The following is a 15,903-nucleotide window of genomic DNA, read 5'->3' as shown; positions in this document are numbered from 1 at the left end:
AACTAAACCGACAAAGCTATTGCATGGGAAGATTAAGAGATATAAAATGACAGCATATTGACCTCTGTGTACAGGATCTGTACAGGTAATTGCATTAGTCTCTGGGTGATGAAGCAGCAGCACTGCGACCATTTGGCGTCATGCTAATATGCACAGGGCAGCCAGCATCCTTTTCTATCAATAAGTCATTATGTGAGCCATGCCACTGATGGGCATCCTGCAGCCCTCTCTGCTGCTCAGACAAAGAGTACGGAGTAGGTTTTAGCGCTGGAATGCTGCCCATGTATGAGGTGTTATTCATGCCACAGAGCAGCATGAGCACCATTACCACCACTCCATGTTTAATGTTGTGAAAGGGTGTATTTTTAAGCCAAGCCATGATGTTTTCTTGAATGTAACCAAGTAGTTTCGATGAAGAAACCTAACCAAACTGTGTCTGAAAAGTTAAGATATTTATTTTTAAGGGAAAACAAAGGACAACATTTCAAGAAACACGAGCCACAGATCACCCACTGCACTGTGCTGGCCTCTCTGATTTTGTCAGTCTACAGGCTTTTTACCAGAAAGCTTTCTGGCTGAAAACCTTAAAGTCTACCTTCTCTCATGTGGGGCCACATACAAACACTACATAAGGTTTTAAAAGTACGTCAGTCTTTTCTGCATGTTTTTTTTATTATTTATTTATTTATTTTTTTGAGAACGAATGCCATTTAACTGATTTTTAATAGTTAAAAAAATCTTCTATAACAATGGTTAGAATTGAACATCAGAGGTAATGCAGTGCAGGTCAATGTGCTGTGTTGTAAGGATGGATATACAACATTATTTAGGATAAATCATCTGGGCTCTGTCAAGTAAACTAAGAGTGATTATAGAGTTAGTGCATTAATATTGTAATAAAAATATTATTTAGTGCTTACCAAATACTACATTTTGTATTGAGAGTACAGAAACCATTGTCACCAGATTAGTTTGTTACTTAATAGATTGATATAAATGTAGATTCAGAAAATAGCATTTGATTTCATAAATTTGTTTATTCATATATAAATTTTATTTATATTATTTACACTATGCCCCAAACTCATGAGTATGACAAATTATCCAAATCACATTATAATGACACAGAATTTTAGAACTCTGTGAAATTTCCTCAGCTAAAATTGTATCATCCTCCATCTTTATGGTCGCAAGCTGAACAATAAAATTAGGACTTGCATGTATTTGTCACTGCCTTGCTTTGCAACAAAAGTTAAGGAAGGGTCAGTTTCCCCACAGGACAAACCTATCACTTTTTTATGCATTACTACATACTGTCATTTAAATAAACTCTTAGAATGATACAGTTCAGACATTGGTCGGATGCAAGAGAGGAAGGGCTGCAAAAGAAATAAATAAATTTAAAAAAGCTAGAAAAAAAAAGTGTCCAACTTGTTTGTGGCATTAATTGCCTACCATATACCCCACAACCATGCCATGAAATCTCTCAACACCGTCTCCACCATCAGCTCAAATTACCATCCACCTCTAATTGATATGAACAATAACAGAAGAAAGCTTGTTAATGGTGAACATAATTGTCCGAGACAAAAGGCCAAACACAGCAAATCACACTTTACAGCAGGAGTGAGCAGAAGGCGACGTCTGGGCTGCAGCCAGTGAGCAGGGAGCGATACTTCACTGTAGATATCCATCTACCACCTGAATCACATTTCATTACTGGGTTACCCATTAAACAGAATGGTGGACTCCTAAAGCTCCCCTTTTACAGCCTAATTCCAAACATAGCATTGGTTCTGTTGTAGAATTAACATATAGGTAGATAAGATAAGAATCCTTTAATAGTCTCGCTATATGATATTAGGCAACATAGAAATTGTGTATGTGCGTGTAAGAAGAAAGTAAGACAATGTGTATAAGCTTGTGTAGTATGTGAAACTAGTTGTACTATGAAAGAAACTAGTTAACTAGTGAAATATATTCATATTACACTTATGGATAGTAAGCAAATCAAAAATCACAAAGGCAGTAAACAAGAATGGTGATCCATTATTGAACTAAAAACAAATTTCACTCGTTTTTAAGGATTCTCTGTCAAGTCTCTACCAGTTTGTGTGTATGTGTGTGTGTGTGTGTGTGTGTGTGTGTACTAGTGTTTTCCATTAGGTGCATTGCATTCAGCACTACAAGGAATAACTGCAGCCTGCTGGAGATGTTAAATGAGGTGGACAGGGCTTAAATCCTCCGCTGTGTTGATAACTGGCTCACCACTCTATCTCTCTTTCTAACACACTGCTCCTAAGAGGAGGGTTAACTATCAGCCATAATGTGTAACTGAAGATCAGCTTCCCCCTCCAGCTTCACTCCTCGCACCCTGCCACCCCTCCCTCCTCCCCCATCCCGCCCAGCCCTCCCTCCCCTCCCGGCATCCCCTGCTGCTGTTGTAAGGGTGGTCTCTGCTTCTGCTGTCACCAAGCCGCTGGTCTTTCAGCCGTCTTGCTCCCTTCCTCGCCTTTTTTTTTCTTCTCGCCGCTCTCTTAGGCGTCACAAGATTACTGAAGCAGCGCTGACATCTCTATCAGGCTGACCTAACACTCTGCCCTTTTTCTCCCTCCCTCACTCCCTCCATCCCTCCATCTCCTCTCCTCCTCCTACACCCCAGGATCCATCACACTCTGGTCTGAGCTGCTGAATTAAAAAAATTAAAGGGGGAAAAAAACCCATACAGTAAGAAAAATATTTTTTCCTCTCCAGCATGCAGCAAATGAAATAAACACTTTACTGCCTCCAGCACTTGACAGTAATTTAGATAAGTCCACTCTCTTTCCCAACTCAGAGAAACATTTCCAAGAGGTAATTCCAGGGCATCCCTGTGGTATTATGTAGCTATGATGTGTTTAAATCCAGAAGGGGACATTTAACTCATATCAAGCTCATTTTTTAAAAAAATGATATTTTCCCAGTGAGGGATTTATAAAATACTAAATTAGCACTCATTCATCCATTACTTCACTGTCAGATGTGGACAGACTTAAAAAGAATTAAAAAAATGTGTTTTTTAGCAATGCCAGCAGCATTGCTCTGCAGATAAACAAAATGAAATATCTGCACCACTGTTAGCTTGAGTGCCATAAATACATGTTCAAAATAAATTATAATAACTTTTCTGATACTGATTTTTTTTGTCTTGTCCATTATAAAGTTTAGTGTTAATTAACAAATATATTATCATGGTGAATGGTGACATTATGTTGTACCTGCTAAACATTAGAATATTAAGACTATCAGAGTGATTCCAGCACAGTAGTTCAGTTCGATAAATGTGATGGTATTTCACGCTTCTAGCAAAGTGAAATAGATACAGGGACAAATGTAAAACTGTTTATCAGCCGGGTTTTCTGCTCGGAGTAGAGACACAGAGGAAAATCAAAGAGCATGCCTTTTATGAAGCCTGATCACGTCTGAGTAACTGCAAACATTAATGACTATTATCTTACAATGTACCAGCAATGCTTAATGCTATAAATACATAAAGTGACATGAAATTTATGCTGTTGTTTATTACAAAACTTTGACAGGATTGTTGCTGTTCTCTGTTTAACTGGGATTTTGGCTGCATAAAATAGAAATGATGCCACATATTTGCCCTTCAGACTTGTTATGTGTCCTTTACGGCACACACCCCATCAGTGTTAATGATGAACATCTGAAAGGTGCACCAAGGACAACAACACAGTCCACAGTAGCTTTAACAGTGCAAATATCTATCTCTATCTATGACTCATGCCAAACGCACTACATTAACATCTGCTATATGTGCTGAACATAACCCGCTTCCAAAATGATAAGAGTGCAATACACTGCAATACTTCCTGATGTCTTGCATTGTCCTGCATCTTGTATGTCAGCATGTATGGTTGTATTATTAGTTGTCAGTATGTCTCTACTCTGGCTTAAGAAAAATAAATGCAAGTAATTTTATTTTATTGTTCTAGTTGAATGAAGTGATTCTAATTCTGGTCTTTTCAGACATATAAGCAGTTTCTTTTTCATAAGTTATATCGAATTTCCCCCCCACTGAATGCTGTCTTTGCTCGTCGCTGCATTCATCCAATCACCCCCCAGTGTTAGCTTTTGAGATTTGTGAGGGGAACGATTTTCATCTGCAAACAAACTGCTGCTCTTGGTAGAATTCCTCAGACGGTCCAGTCTGAGTGTTGTTATTAAGCAACCCGAAATGACACAGTCTGCAGGGGGGCCTGCCAGTGGAAAGATGCTGTCCATTAGCTGTCAACAATGACCACTGGGCTTACCCTCCCATGGGACTGGCAAGGAAGGCATCGTCTCATCCCGAGTCTGGCTGAGAGATCACACAGGCCCATTGTCTCAAGCAGCCTGGGGTCTTATTGTAGCAGAGTCTCTGGGAAAGGACGAGCCTTCCATCCGTGGTCTCTTAAAGAATGGGCTTTCTCCAGGCTAAGGCCATGACAACTGTAAGAGATGAATCTAGGGGAGCACAGAGAGGCTACCGAGTAGATGTGGAATAGGAGCACCCCTCCCTAGACAAGTTTAGAGTCCCCATCCAGACCTCCCTCTCCCTCTCCCAGTGCTGACCTCCCTTCTCCACCTCTGCTTAATAATACCCAGGCCTTGGTCATTATTTTGGGCAGATGGAGACGGGGGCAGGCACTGAAAGGAGCTGGTGTCACTCCTGAGGAGAGGATGGTAGGGATGACAGAGAAGAAAAAGAGAATCAGAGAAAAGATCAAAAGCAGAAGCTCGCCTTTCACTCGCCTGAAAGCGCTAAAGAGGATAAGGAACGATCAGGCCTGGGGTCTCCTGTCCTCTCTGGCAATTAGACTCAGCTGATGCAGAGAAAGGCGTGAATGGCAGGGTTCAAGGCCCTCTCTAGGACTCACACAACGGGAAGGAGTTTTTTCCCCGACGCCTCCTTTATCTTCCTCTCCTTTCAGAGTGTCAGAAATGCAGCTGAAATATCTCTCCAAAAAGACAGCACAATCCCCAATGCCAAACCTTAATCACGGTGGCTGATGAGATTGAAGGGGAGGGGGTTTGAGAGAAAACACACATTCTTTTCACAATTCATCTTTACACTTTATATGAGGCCAGGATTCAAGGGAGGTGTAGTAGGTTTATATGTGATAATTAAATTGAACAAATTAGAGTCCATATTTTCACAAGACAAGAAGACAAATCACATCCTGGGTACATAGTTAAAAACTAATAAACAACAATATCTTGTTATGTTTTAAATGTATTAGCTGTTTTCAAGGGCTGGAAGTATCTCAGCTAAAGTCAAAACCATTTATTTGACCATTCATTTTTAAAAGAAGAAAACATTAACAAAAGTACAAAACAAAACAAAAAAGCCATGTTAAAATGTATTGAAAGGTGCAACATAATAATAGTAATCAAATTCAATGAAAATACACAATAAGTTAGCTTGCATTCATCAGTAGACAAATTTGACTGCCGTGTTGTCTGAGTTTTCCTGTTGGACAGGCAGCCATGATGCTTTTGTAAAATAGCTTGGTTTATTTCATACAATTTAGTATTCTTTTTTTTTTTTTTTTTTTGACTGGAGAGCTGTCTCGGGCATGACCACAGCAACATATCCCACAGGAACCTATTAACATCCTCTGCATATGCAAGAGTTTCAATAGGCCGTCTATCATCCTCACAAAGGGACATGCAGCTTTTGCTACAACTTCTACAGCTTGTCATAAAATGCACACAGGGGATGTCAATTACACAGCTCATCAGCAAGTGAAGAAACAATATTTGGGTCACACAAATGTAATTTTAACATATATTCTTTGGTTAATGTTGCTAAAAAGTGATTTGTAAAACAATTAAAAATTAAACCAACTGAACTTTGAATATCTAAGGACTAATGTGGCACACAAAGGGGAAGAAATGGACAGAGACTTTTGGGGGATTAGACTCTATGTTTATGAAGTAGGTTTGACTGTGGAGTCCTCCCTTCAGAGCTTTGTTTAGGCCTAGCAGTGTGGACCCCAACCCATAATCCTCCTGCAGACACACCTGTACAGGAGAGTATAAAGACCCTGGACTGAACTGACTCAGACATCCAGCTTCAAGGAGTCTCTCCTCAGCAGCTCTCCACAGAAGCTCCACAGCCTCCAGACCGACCCTGAAGATGACTCCCTCTGCCAGCCTGCTGCTGCTGCTCCTGCTTGGCCTCTGTCAGGCACATCCTCTCCAGGAGGAAGGAGGTGCAGAAGAAGAAGTCCCAGACACCATGGACATCACCACCAGGATTCTGACCTCCAACAACGCCACCAACGAGATCCTGCTGGAAGGAGACCTGCTGGCTCCCAGAACCAGAAACGCCATGATGTGCTGGTCCCAGAGCTGCCTGTGGAGCAAAGCTTCCAACGGCTTGGTGATGATCCCCTACACCGTGAGCGCTGAGTTCACCAGCTGGGAGAGGCAGAAGATCGAGTACGCCATGCAGGCCTACCACAGCAGCACCTGCCTCCGCTTCGTCCCCCGTCAGAACCAGTACGACTACATCAGCGTGGAGAACAAAGCCGGATGTTTCTCCTCTCTGGGCAAAGAGGGAGGCAGACAGGTGCTCTCTCTCAACAGGCAGGGCTGCCTCTACCACGGCATCATCCAGCACGAGATCAACCACGCTCTGGGCTTCCAGCACGAGCAGACCAGGAGCGACCGCGACTACTACGTCAGGATCAACTGGGAGAACATCGACCCGCAGATGGCCTACAACTTCTACAAGCAGTCCACCAACAACCTGAACACTCCCTACGACTACTCCTCCATCATGCACTACGGAAGAACAGCTTTCTCCATCCAGTACGGGAGGGACTCCATCACCCCCATCCCCGACCCCAACGTCCAGATCGGCCAGAGGCAGGGCATGTCCTACTGGGACATCATGAGGATCAACCTGCTGTACGGCTGCTAACAACAACATTGATGATCAAAATAAGTAGACAATAAAATCTAAGCTTAAATCAATTTCTATGTGAAACCTCTTTACATAATAAAATTTAAGCATGCGCTCAAGTTTTGTGTCTGTTGCCCCTATTACTACTAACACAACTTATGTTGCTAATATAAACTAGCTCACACTAGAACATTTGCAGAGTTGCAAAATGTCAAGTTCTAGTAGCTAGTAAAACACATCAGTGAACCACACTGGTGCACTGAGTTCTTGAGCATAGACACTGTAGTTCAATACAGTCAATCCCACATTCACTGTCCTGCTATACCATGAACAGGCCTTACAGATCTGTGATTCCCACACGAGGGTTTCTGTACCAAAGGGGTACCTATGCATTTACTGGGTTGTACAGTATTTAAATATTAGGAGTAGCCTAGGGCAAATCATTTGACAACATGTAAATAGCAATGTAAACAAAACATATTTTTTCCACGTACAGTATGGTGTCAGTTCTAACACCTGAACATCACGTATTGTAATGTAAAGTGTACGAAAACTATTGACTGTATGTAAAGCCTGACAACATGACAGCTCCCATAAAGTGAAGCCAAAGCATCTCAGTTGCCCCCTGGTGGCTGGTTCCAGTATAGGTCATAAACCCTCTCCCTCCATGTTAGCAGAGGGGACGTGAGCCAAACTAAAAATTTCATATCCGGCAAATTTTTTCCAAAGATGGTTTCTGTCATTTTAGGTGGCTCTTATCATACTAATGTATGTTCAGGTATTCATTTTTTTGAAGTTTGCTTTTAAGTGGTAATTTGATGCTATAAGAAAAGGGGGCTCAAACATCACGATTGACAGCTGAGAGGTGTTCGCAACTAGGTCAGATGGGTACATATAAATATATGTATACATACATACATACAAACACACACACACATATATATATATATATATATATATGACTTGATTCTGTTGCTTCACCAGATGATCACTACTACACAGACTCTGGCTCCAGATGACATCATCAGCACAATATGGCAGTGCTTGTATCCGGGATATTTTGATATTTTTCCTTTCATGCAGTGAAAGGAAGTGGTTTATTAGGACATTAACACTTTCGGTTAGAAACCACAAGAGGACCAAATGTGCAATTATCCATGACTAAGTAATAATAAATGCACTATATCTATGCTACTCCAGTTTGAGTGATGTTTGCTACAAATCAGAGCCCAACTGCTTTAGGAAATAATTTCATTAAATTGATTTTTTTAAAGCAGAAACTATGTGTCAGACCAGTTTTTCAAAAATGTACATTTTCATTAGGAACAAATGCATTTGGGGCTGAATGAGGCCGACAGGCTGAGGAAGTCTACTGACTGCACTGAGAAGTAGGTACTGAGAGATGGTTTTAGTATTTTCGGGGGATTTGTTGACCATCACAAAAACTATACATTTTTGTCAGCTTTACCTTAAGATTAAACAACTAAATATACAATATGTTTAGCTTGTATCTATCTTCTTCTATAAGCTTTTATTTACGACTACCAAATTCTAATGTTGTAGATTTAAAGGGATAAAACAAAACACCAAACAAAAGACCAACTTAATATCAGTGTGTCAGTCTCCTCTGTCAGTCAGATCTGTCAGCTGTTCGTAGCCCCAGGCTCTTCTGGATCAAGGGCTTTGATGTTGGCCCGCTCCGGGACAACACGGTCCCCTCACAGCCTCTGGGCAGCAGCACAGCTACACTGTGTGCCTGTGATTTACCTGGACCCAGCCTCCCTGAAGGATTGTTAACACTGTGGGGAGTAGTGGGTGAGCATGTGAACTGTCCTCATGGATCAAGCTCATTACTGAAAGTAATTTTTGAATGACAATTGTGAAAGTCTAGCGTTTTCAAAAATGGAAATTTATGACAAAATGATTGATCATAGATGTGCTCAAACATCTCTGCTGTAGGATTGCAGACAATGCAATATGTTGAGTAAATTAGAACTTTGGGGTTTTTTTTTAAAGAAATAATCAAACACTTTGGGAAGTAGTTTTATTCACTTCATTCTTGCTGAACACTCTCATTTGAACTAAGCAGTCTGAAAAGCCCTACTTAATTAAAATATTAACAGTTTAATAGACACTAGCGAGAGGTTAACAGCAACCATGGTAATGATAATGATTCTCATTATCAGAAATATTTAACGATAATTATTCACCTCTTATGATGAGTGGTGATGTTTAGGAAGAGAAGGACATGAACACATACCATCCTAACATTCTGCAAGCTATTGAAAACCTAACTGAGCTGCTCAACGTGTTCAGGACAATGCTGTGATCTGAACCAATCAGCTTTCAGTTTGAAGGTTAAAGAAATTTGTGTTTTTATGCCATGCTCTGTACCCTTTGTTGGTGAAAATTACTATATAATCATACTTAGAATTCAATGTCCATACAGCTTCCACCAGCAGCCAGAATTTGAAGGTGAAGTGCCATAGAAATAGAGACAAAATGAGCCTCAGACCAACCAATCAGGCTTGCTGTGAGTGTGAAAACAGCTTCCCAGTACTCCGCTCTCTGGCAATGTTTTATGTTGGGAACCAGTTAAACACTATGTTGTCTGTTAGAAACCTTTATTCCACCTCCACACAGACACAAAGGTGCCATGCTTGATGCAGTTATAAATGTGTTAATAAACACCGTCAATGGCAATAATGCACATTCACACCCTCTACAGAGCTTTAAATGCAGCGCCTCTGTCTGCACACATGCAGCTGAACATTCTCAGGTCCAACACTGAGTTATAACAAGTCTTTGGAGACCGATCAGCTGCTGTATTTGTGGCTCATCAGAATGCATGTGCCACATTACATTAGTCCCCACGTGTGAACCGTGATTTTACTTGGTAATTCTGAAGCGTCTCACTGCCTATACATATTCATGCTGAGCCTATAAGTGTCAGATTGAGATGTCCTTCCAGCGTCCTTGACAGTGGGTTATTAATATTGATATCTAAGTCAACATTATAACTAGATGAAGAGATATATAGGTCATCGTCTGCCACATTCTCCACATCTTCTGTCCTCAAGACACTTGAGCAAATCATCAAATTATTGCATATGGCGTAGCACTGTGTAGGCTCTCAATCACATGGATGTTTCACTGGCCATGACATTTAGTTTATTTCTCCAGAGGAGGTGTTATTTCATGTATTTCTCAAACATAACAGGGTTAATAGACACTGACTTTGCTCAAAATGCTATTATAAGTATCTAATAATTTTAATCATGAAATACTTTAATCATGAAATTTGATAGTGATGTACAGGATTTGATACAAAAGTGATAAGGTTCTTATTACATTTCGTGAGAGCAGTTTTCCTCTAATTTTCCTCTTTTCTCATTTAAGAGGCTGCTGACTGAGAGCCCACGCGCTCTGACTTAAAAGCCAGAAATCCCAGGGTATTACTCTGAACGCCAACATCTTAACTACTCCGATTCTACAATCCCTAAATTGGTGTGGTTGTTGTTGCTTGTGGCTGGTTTTAAAATCCTCCTCCTGCTCCTGAGCGGTGTGCAGCCCGGTACCGGAGGTTTGTCTGGCTGCTGTGCCTGATAGGATGCTGGCTGCAGGCATCTCGTCACAGCAGCTGAGAGGAGGTCACCAAGGTCCTCCCGCTCGTAGCGACGCCCAAGGGCCATCAACACAGCGGGGAGCCCGGGTGCTGGCGAGGTCTCACACAGCCTCGCCTCGCTTCATGAAAGCCTAATGAAGACAGGAGGCTCAGAAACTGTTCTGTTAGAAGCCCACAATCCTGCAGCACAGGAGCACAGAGAGGATGAATGCGGCGTGCAGGGGAATTCAAAGAGACGAAGCTTTGAGCTGAGAGGCAGAACATATAACTGCGTGATTGTGTGCATTTATTGTTGTTAGCAATGACAGACACAAAGTCTTCATCAGTTATTGTCATTAATAAATACAATTTTGAGTTCAGTCTGACCTTATTCTACAGAGACTACTATAAATAGTACATACATCCTGCATGTAGGATAAATGAAAATGAAAATGTAGGCACTTATCTTTGCATGTAAAAATATGCCCATATTCATGCTTAAGTAAAATGAGTCAATATTGTATGCACAGAGCTCTTTATCCATTTACAAAGGCAAATGTAAGAGACAAAGGATTATCATGCATAATATTTGATATGCTGCTGGACATATGCTGGACACATGAAAGGCCCAGTTGGAAGAAGCAATGGTTACCTGACATTCAGCATTAATATTTAAAACCAGTACCTTTTACATAAAAATATAACCATTTTCTAAGAAAACACCTCATGACGACTTGCACTCACTAAAGTTACCCATTTGTTTCAAACAGTGGGTAATCCATTTTGGAATTAACTTATCTTTACTTCTGTAAATGTAAATTGTGTAAAAATATAATTATAAATGTTACACACCAAACATGTACATTCAGTAGAATATAAAATCATATTTCAGCTGGTTTCAGCAACCTGGGGGTCAGGAATATATAAGAAAGCAGCTTCTAATTGATTATCTTAAAGAATAAACTGTACATACAATAAAACAATTACAATCTTTGGAAATTGTACCAGAAATGAGCAGATAGACATCATAGTAAAATCTGTTCAAAATGTGGAAAGTGATCTCTGCAGGGTCCCCAGTATGAACTTTTGTTGGTTGAAAAGTCCTGTGGTTCTGGTCAGAATGAGCGGTGCTGAGCCGTGCATCGACACAGCGAATTAAGATTCAAACCTTCCACGCACCCCAAAACTGACAAAAGGGAAGATTCAGCAGACTGTCTGGAAACAGTTTTTAGGAAGGAAGCCCACAAACAGCAGCATGAAGTCCAGTTTACATACCGCCCTCCTTCTATTTTCTACATGATTTTCTTCTTCCTGCTGCCCCTCACCTCACTGTACTGAACCTGCAGGAAATAAGAACCGGAGCAACGAAATCATGAAGCTATTAGCATTTTCACTACTGATGCATAACATTCTGCGCAAATTGTGTGCTTTTATTAATTTACTATTTCTACGAAATAACATTTTCACATGTGTATGACAAACAACTGCAATAACTCGGCAGGATACCACAGCAACTGTATGGACAGAGCAAGAGCGGTCAGCAGAGAAAACAGAGAGTCACCGTCACTAAACCCAGAGGCCCAAGGGCATTGAAGGAGAGGGAGGAGGCAAATGGGGTCAAACAGCTTAGAGAGTGAGGGACGGAGACAGAGAGGGTGAGGAGGAGAGACGACGCTGGGTGAAAAGAGAGAAGACACAGGCAAGAGAGGGAATAAAGGAAGAAGAGAGGCCAGGATAGCAGAACACAAATGGAAGAGAAGGGCTGGGGGAAAAAAGAAAGGCCAATCACTTTCCTGTGAATAGTTTGTGCTTAAAAAGGTGTCTCCTTTATGGACATAAGGCTGCTCTTTTTCAGAATCAGAATTCCTTTATTAATCCCTGGAGGGAAATTCTTTTTGGACCAATAACGCAAAATCCTGCATCCCCAATAATAACTTTGATAGAAAAGGTGTGGTTATTTTTACTATCAGTAAACGTTGTAAATTATTCTACCTAACCAGCTAAATTTACAATTTTATTTTGTCTGATGTGAGTTGGAGGAGACACAGCTTGCGGACTGATATTTTGCTGTTGCTGAGGCTGGTGAGTTCATGCAGGAGACACCTGCAGCAGCGTCTCTTGTCCCAGCCTGGGAACAGCCTGCGCTGCAAAGCTGCTAAGCAGCAGACCTCCACCAGGGATGTATCATGACCAAAACACAACAGAAATTATACAGGGCCACATAATTATAGATATGGAGCTAATTATACAGACAAGAGCGATGAATGCCTGGGAGCTGTTTTAGTGAAATGCAAAGCTAGCGGGCTCTGGGATTTTGGGCTTCCTGGCCGGCTGATCCAGCGGGGCTTACCTTCTGCACATCTGAAGGCACCCTCGACAGGAAATCAAGCACTTCATTGTTGTCAATGCTGTACGGGTTCCGTAATTTCTTGGTGAATTTATTGATACCTAAAACAGAAATTCACACCAACATATCATTAACAGTAGTCTCTTATGGCTGCGCTCTTTGTTTCCACACAAACAATTACCTGCACAGGAGACACATGCTGTCCAAGAAATATTATACTACAGTGTGTACAGTGTGTTGTTTTACTTTCACTTTTTAGGCTGGAAGAGTTGCAACAGTTGACACTCTGGTCATTCAGACCATAATCCTATCCAGTATGACTTTAAAAAGCAGGACATGCCTCTACATTATGAGCTGTGAGTCAGAAAATACGGGGCCTTGTTTATCTCGTGGATAACAGAAAGATGCTTGGAAAAGACATGAAGACAGTACTGAAGTTGGCGGACGGGGATTTCATGGAGTGATGGAAGCAAACACAAACAAACACAAAACAGATGACATAACAAACAGTTTTAGACACTCACCCCATATTAAAACTACATAGCGTACAGGAATGTAGTATGTTAGGATTGCTGCAAATGTAAAGACCAGGAAAGCCAGGCTGGACAGGAACGGCACCGACCAGTTAAAAGTACTGACAAATTCAGACCATAAACATCAGTTAGCATGTTTTGTTCACCGACCGTAAACAAAAATACATAAAAGTGTAACTAAGGGTCCTCTAATGCAGACATTTTTCTTTCATACTGGATAACTACAGGATGAGACAATTGTAATAACATGTTAAAATATTCAGGACACTGTACATTTCAGGAAAATGTAGCATAATAACAATTAATTTAATACTTTGATCATAAACATTTGAGACCCCTCAGGTTGAAATGCAAGTGGATATTCATCTGTAGTGAGCTGGATGTTTTATTCTTACTTTTTAATCCTCTCTCCAAAAGAGGCGATCTCATCCAGCAGGTTTTGCAGGGTGATGATGGTGTCTTGGACCATGTGGATTTTCTCCATCAGCCCTTTTCTCTCTGACTCCTACAGCAGAAAACAAAACAAAAAGATGGAAAGAAGAACCGGAAAACAGAAAGTAGCCAAACAGTCAAGGATGTGTGCGCTTATCTTATTGTTATTTTGATATGTACTGGCGGGGAAAAGCAGATCATTTTCCACAGAAAACTGTATTAAAATTTCAACAAAAGTATAAATTTGAGAAATAAAAGACTGCGTGTTCAGAAATCTAATAAAAGGACTCAGGTCTCATTTTGTTTTTGTCATACAGTAGATTAAATCTGAATATAAGAAAATGTTTTTATTTTTGTTTGTACCCTTAAAGGGTTTAAAAAAAAAAAAAAAGACAAAAACTATACCTAAAAAAAAAAACAACAAAATTTGCTTCTTATAGGTTTATCTAGTTCAACACATCTGACATATATTGGAGGCCTCGGGTCTGATCCTGACAAGACTTGACTAAATCTCTAAGGGTCTCAGAGAAAGACACCAGACTGACACTTCAGAGCAAGTTTGAAAATGGCTTTTTGAAGTGAAAGCTCCTCAGAGTAGGAGTGGACTTCACGTTATGAATGAGACGAGATGCCGTTCTCAGGCTAGTCCAGATCCCTGGAGGGACGGATGGCTTTAAAGTAAACAAAGCAGACCAGGCTCTTGGAAGATCTTTGGAGCGAAAGCCAGACTTCAGACAGAGAGTCGGCCACATGTCCACATCAGACACAGGCAGACTGAAGGAGGGTCAGAGGACTAAAGAGAGGTGCCGTGAGGATCCTCTCTGGGGTGGCAGTGGTGATTTTTGGGCGGCTGTTTACTGGTAGAGTCATGGTCTTTGTCACTACGCGATCTCTGTGATAAATGTTTCCTTCTGCTCTGAAAAACCGCGAGTGATTGCTGGCTCGGTGCCAGCCAGACGGTGGGGATGAGCCTGGGAAAAGAGCTGCTGAGGGGATCAAATCTGGGATATTCCAGACGAACAGTGACTATCAGTCTCAAAAACCACATGCAAGACAATTTATGTTCACCTCAGTCAAATATCCATTATGCACTAAAGCACTAAGCACAATTTTTCAAGGTCATGTTCCCACTGGAACCAGTATGAGAGCTCCTTTACATCAGACCGACGCAGGCCATTCAAAACATCTAAAATAAACTTCTGTCATTCTGAAGAAATATCTCATTGCCTAAAAGCATTGTAACACTTTGAACACAAACGCACAAAATGAGCCTTGAAAAAGCATGTCTAAGTGCTGTCATTAGTTCCATACTGATGGTATTATATGGTGTGTTAAGCTCAGGGACTTTCCAAAATGCAGCAGAACCTTTTTCCCCGCCCCACCATTAGCATATGAATGTCTTGTGACATGTGGAAACGGGTTGGTGAGGTCTTCATTAAGCCCAAGTGTCTTTCGGTAAGTTTACAAAAAATACAACTCGTGGTTGGCAGGAATCAAAATGCATCAGGAGACTTAGCACTGAATAAAGAGCTTAACAGCATAAAATCATAGATCATCCTTGTAAACATGTTAAAATAAAGCTGATTCTTTTCTGTTCATCAGCATATAGAAATACATATTCTCAGTCAACAAAGAAAAAAATAACAGCCACAACAGGTACATACCTTTTCATCATCCTCATCCTCATCAGCCAAATCCATATTGTCCTGAAAAAAAAAGGACATTATTACAGAGGTGAGATTCCAATGGCTTCGAGAAACAAACAAACAACGGGACTCTGTATTAACTGCAGCGCAGCTCATGGAGTTGTCATCTGACAAAGTGCAGGGATTAGCCGCGACCCTGAGGTCAGCCTGCAGAGCCAATCAGCACCGTGGGACAGCTGACTGATAGGACGTGTCGGCTGTTTTTACCGTAAGCCGAAGCAACTGGTGGTCCACACCCGAACATGTTAAAGTGTCACTCATCAATATTTTTCTGTCAACAGTGGATTACATGCGACAGGAAAGTGAGCTCTGTTGAGTGTTGGCAAAAC

General features: G+C 41.0%; 2 protein-coding genes across 6 annotated transcripts in view; one reads left to right on the top strand and one right to left on the bottom strand.

The window, feature by feature from the left end:
- Positions 1–6,018: 6,018 nt before the first annotated feature.
- Positions 6,019–6,970, top strand: LOC124066719 (high choriolytic enzyme 1-like). The gene has a single exon (XM_046403464.1). The coding sequence runs from the start codon at positions 6,182–6,184 to the stop codon at positions 6,968–6,970; it is 789 nt and encodes a 262-aa protein (XP_046259420.1). The 5' UTR covers positions 6,019–6,181.
- A 3,849-nt stretch (positions 6,971–10,819) lies between these two features.
- mctp2b (multiple C2 domains, transmembrane 2b) overlaps positions 10,820–15,903 on the bottom strand; it is a 42,870-nt gene continuing 37,786 nt past the window's right edge. For all 5 annotated transcript variants that reach the window (XM_046402976.1, XM_046402663.1, XM_046402901.1 and 2 more), the window contains 5 exons: positions 15,533–15,574; positions 13,832–13,941; positions 13,428–13,537; positions 12,907–13,004; positions 10,820–11,896 (listed from right to left, as the gene is read on the bottom strand). In XM_046402976.1, the coding sequence (XP_046258932.1) occupies positions 11,849–11,896; positions 12,907–13,004; positions 13,428–13,537; positions 13,832–13,941; positions 15,533–15,574 (408 nt within the window). In that variant the 3' untranslated portion in view covers positions 10,820–11,848. The remainder of the gene's footprint in view (positions 11,897–12,906; positions 13,005–13,427; positions 13,538–13,831; positions 13,942–15,532; positions 15,575–15,903) is intronic.

Source organism: Scatophagus argus, chromosome 1 (genome assembly GCF_020382885.2).
Source record: "Scatophagus argus isolate fScaArg1 chromosome 1, fScaArg1.pri, whole genome shotgun sequence".
Taxonomy (NCBI): Eukaryota; Metazoa; Chordata; class Actinopteri; family Scatophagidae; genus Scatophagus; species Scatophagus argus.
Note: the sequence above shows the minus strand (reverse complement) of the source record. Positions and strands in the feature narration are given on the sequence as shown.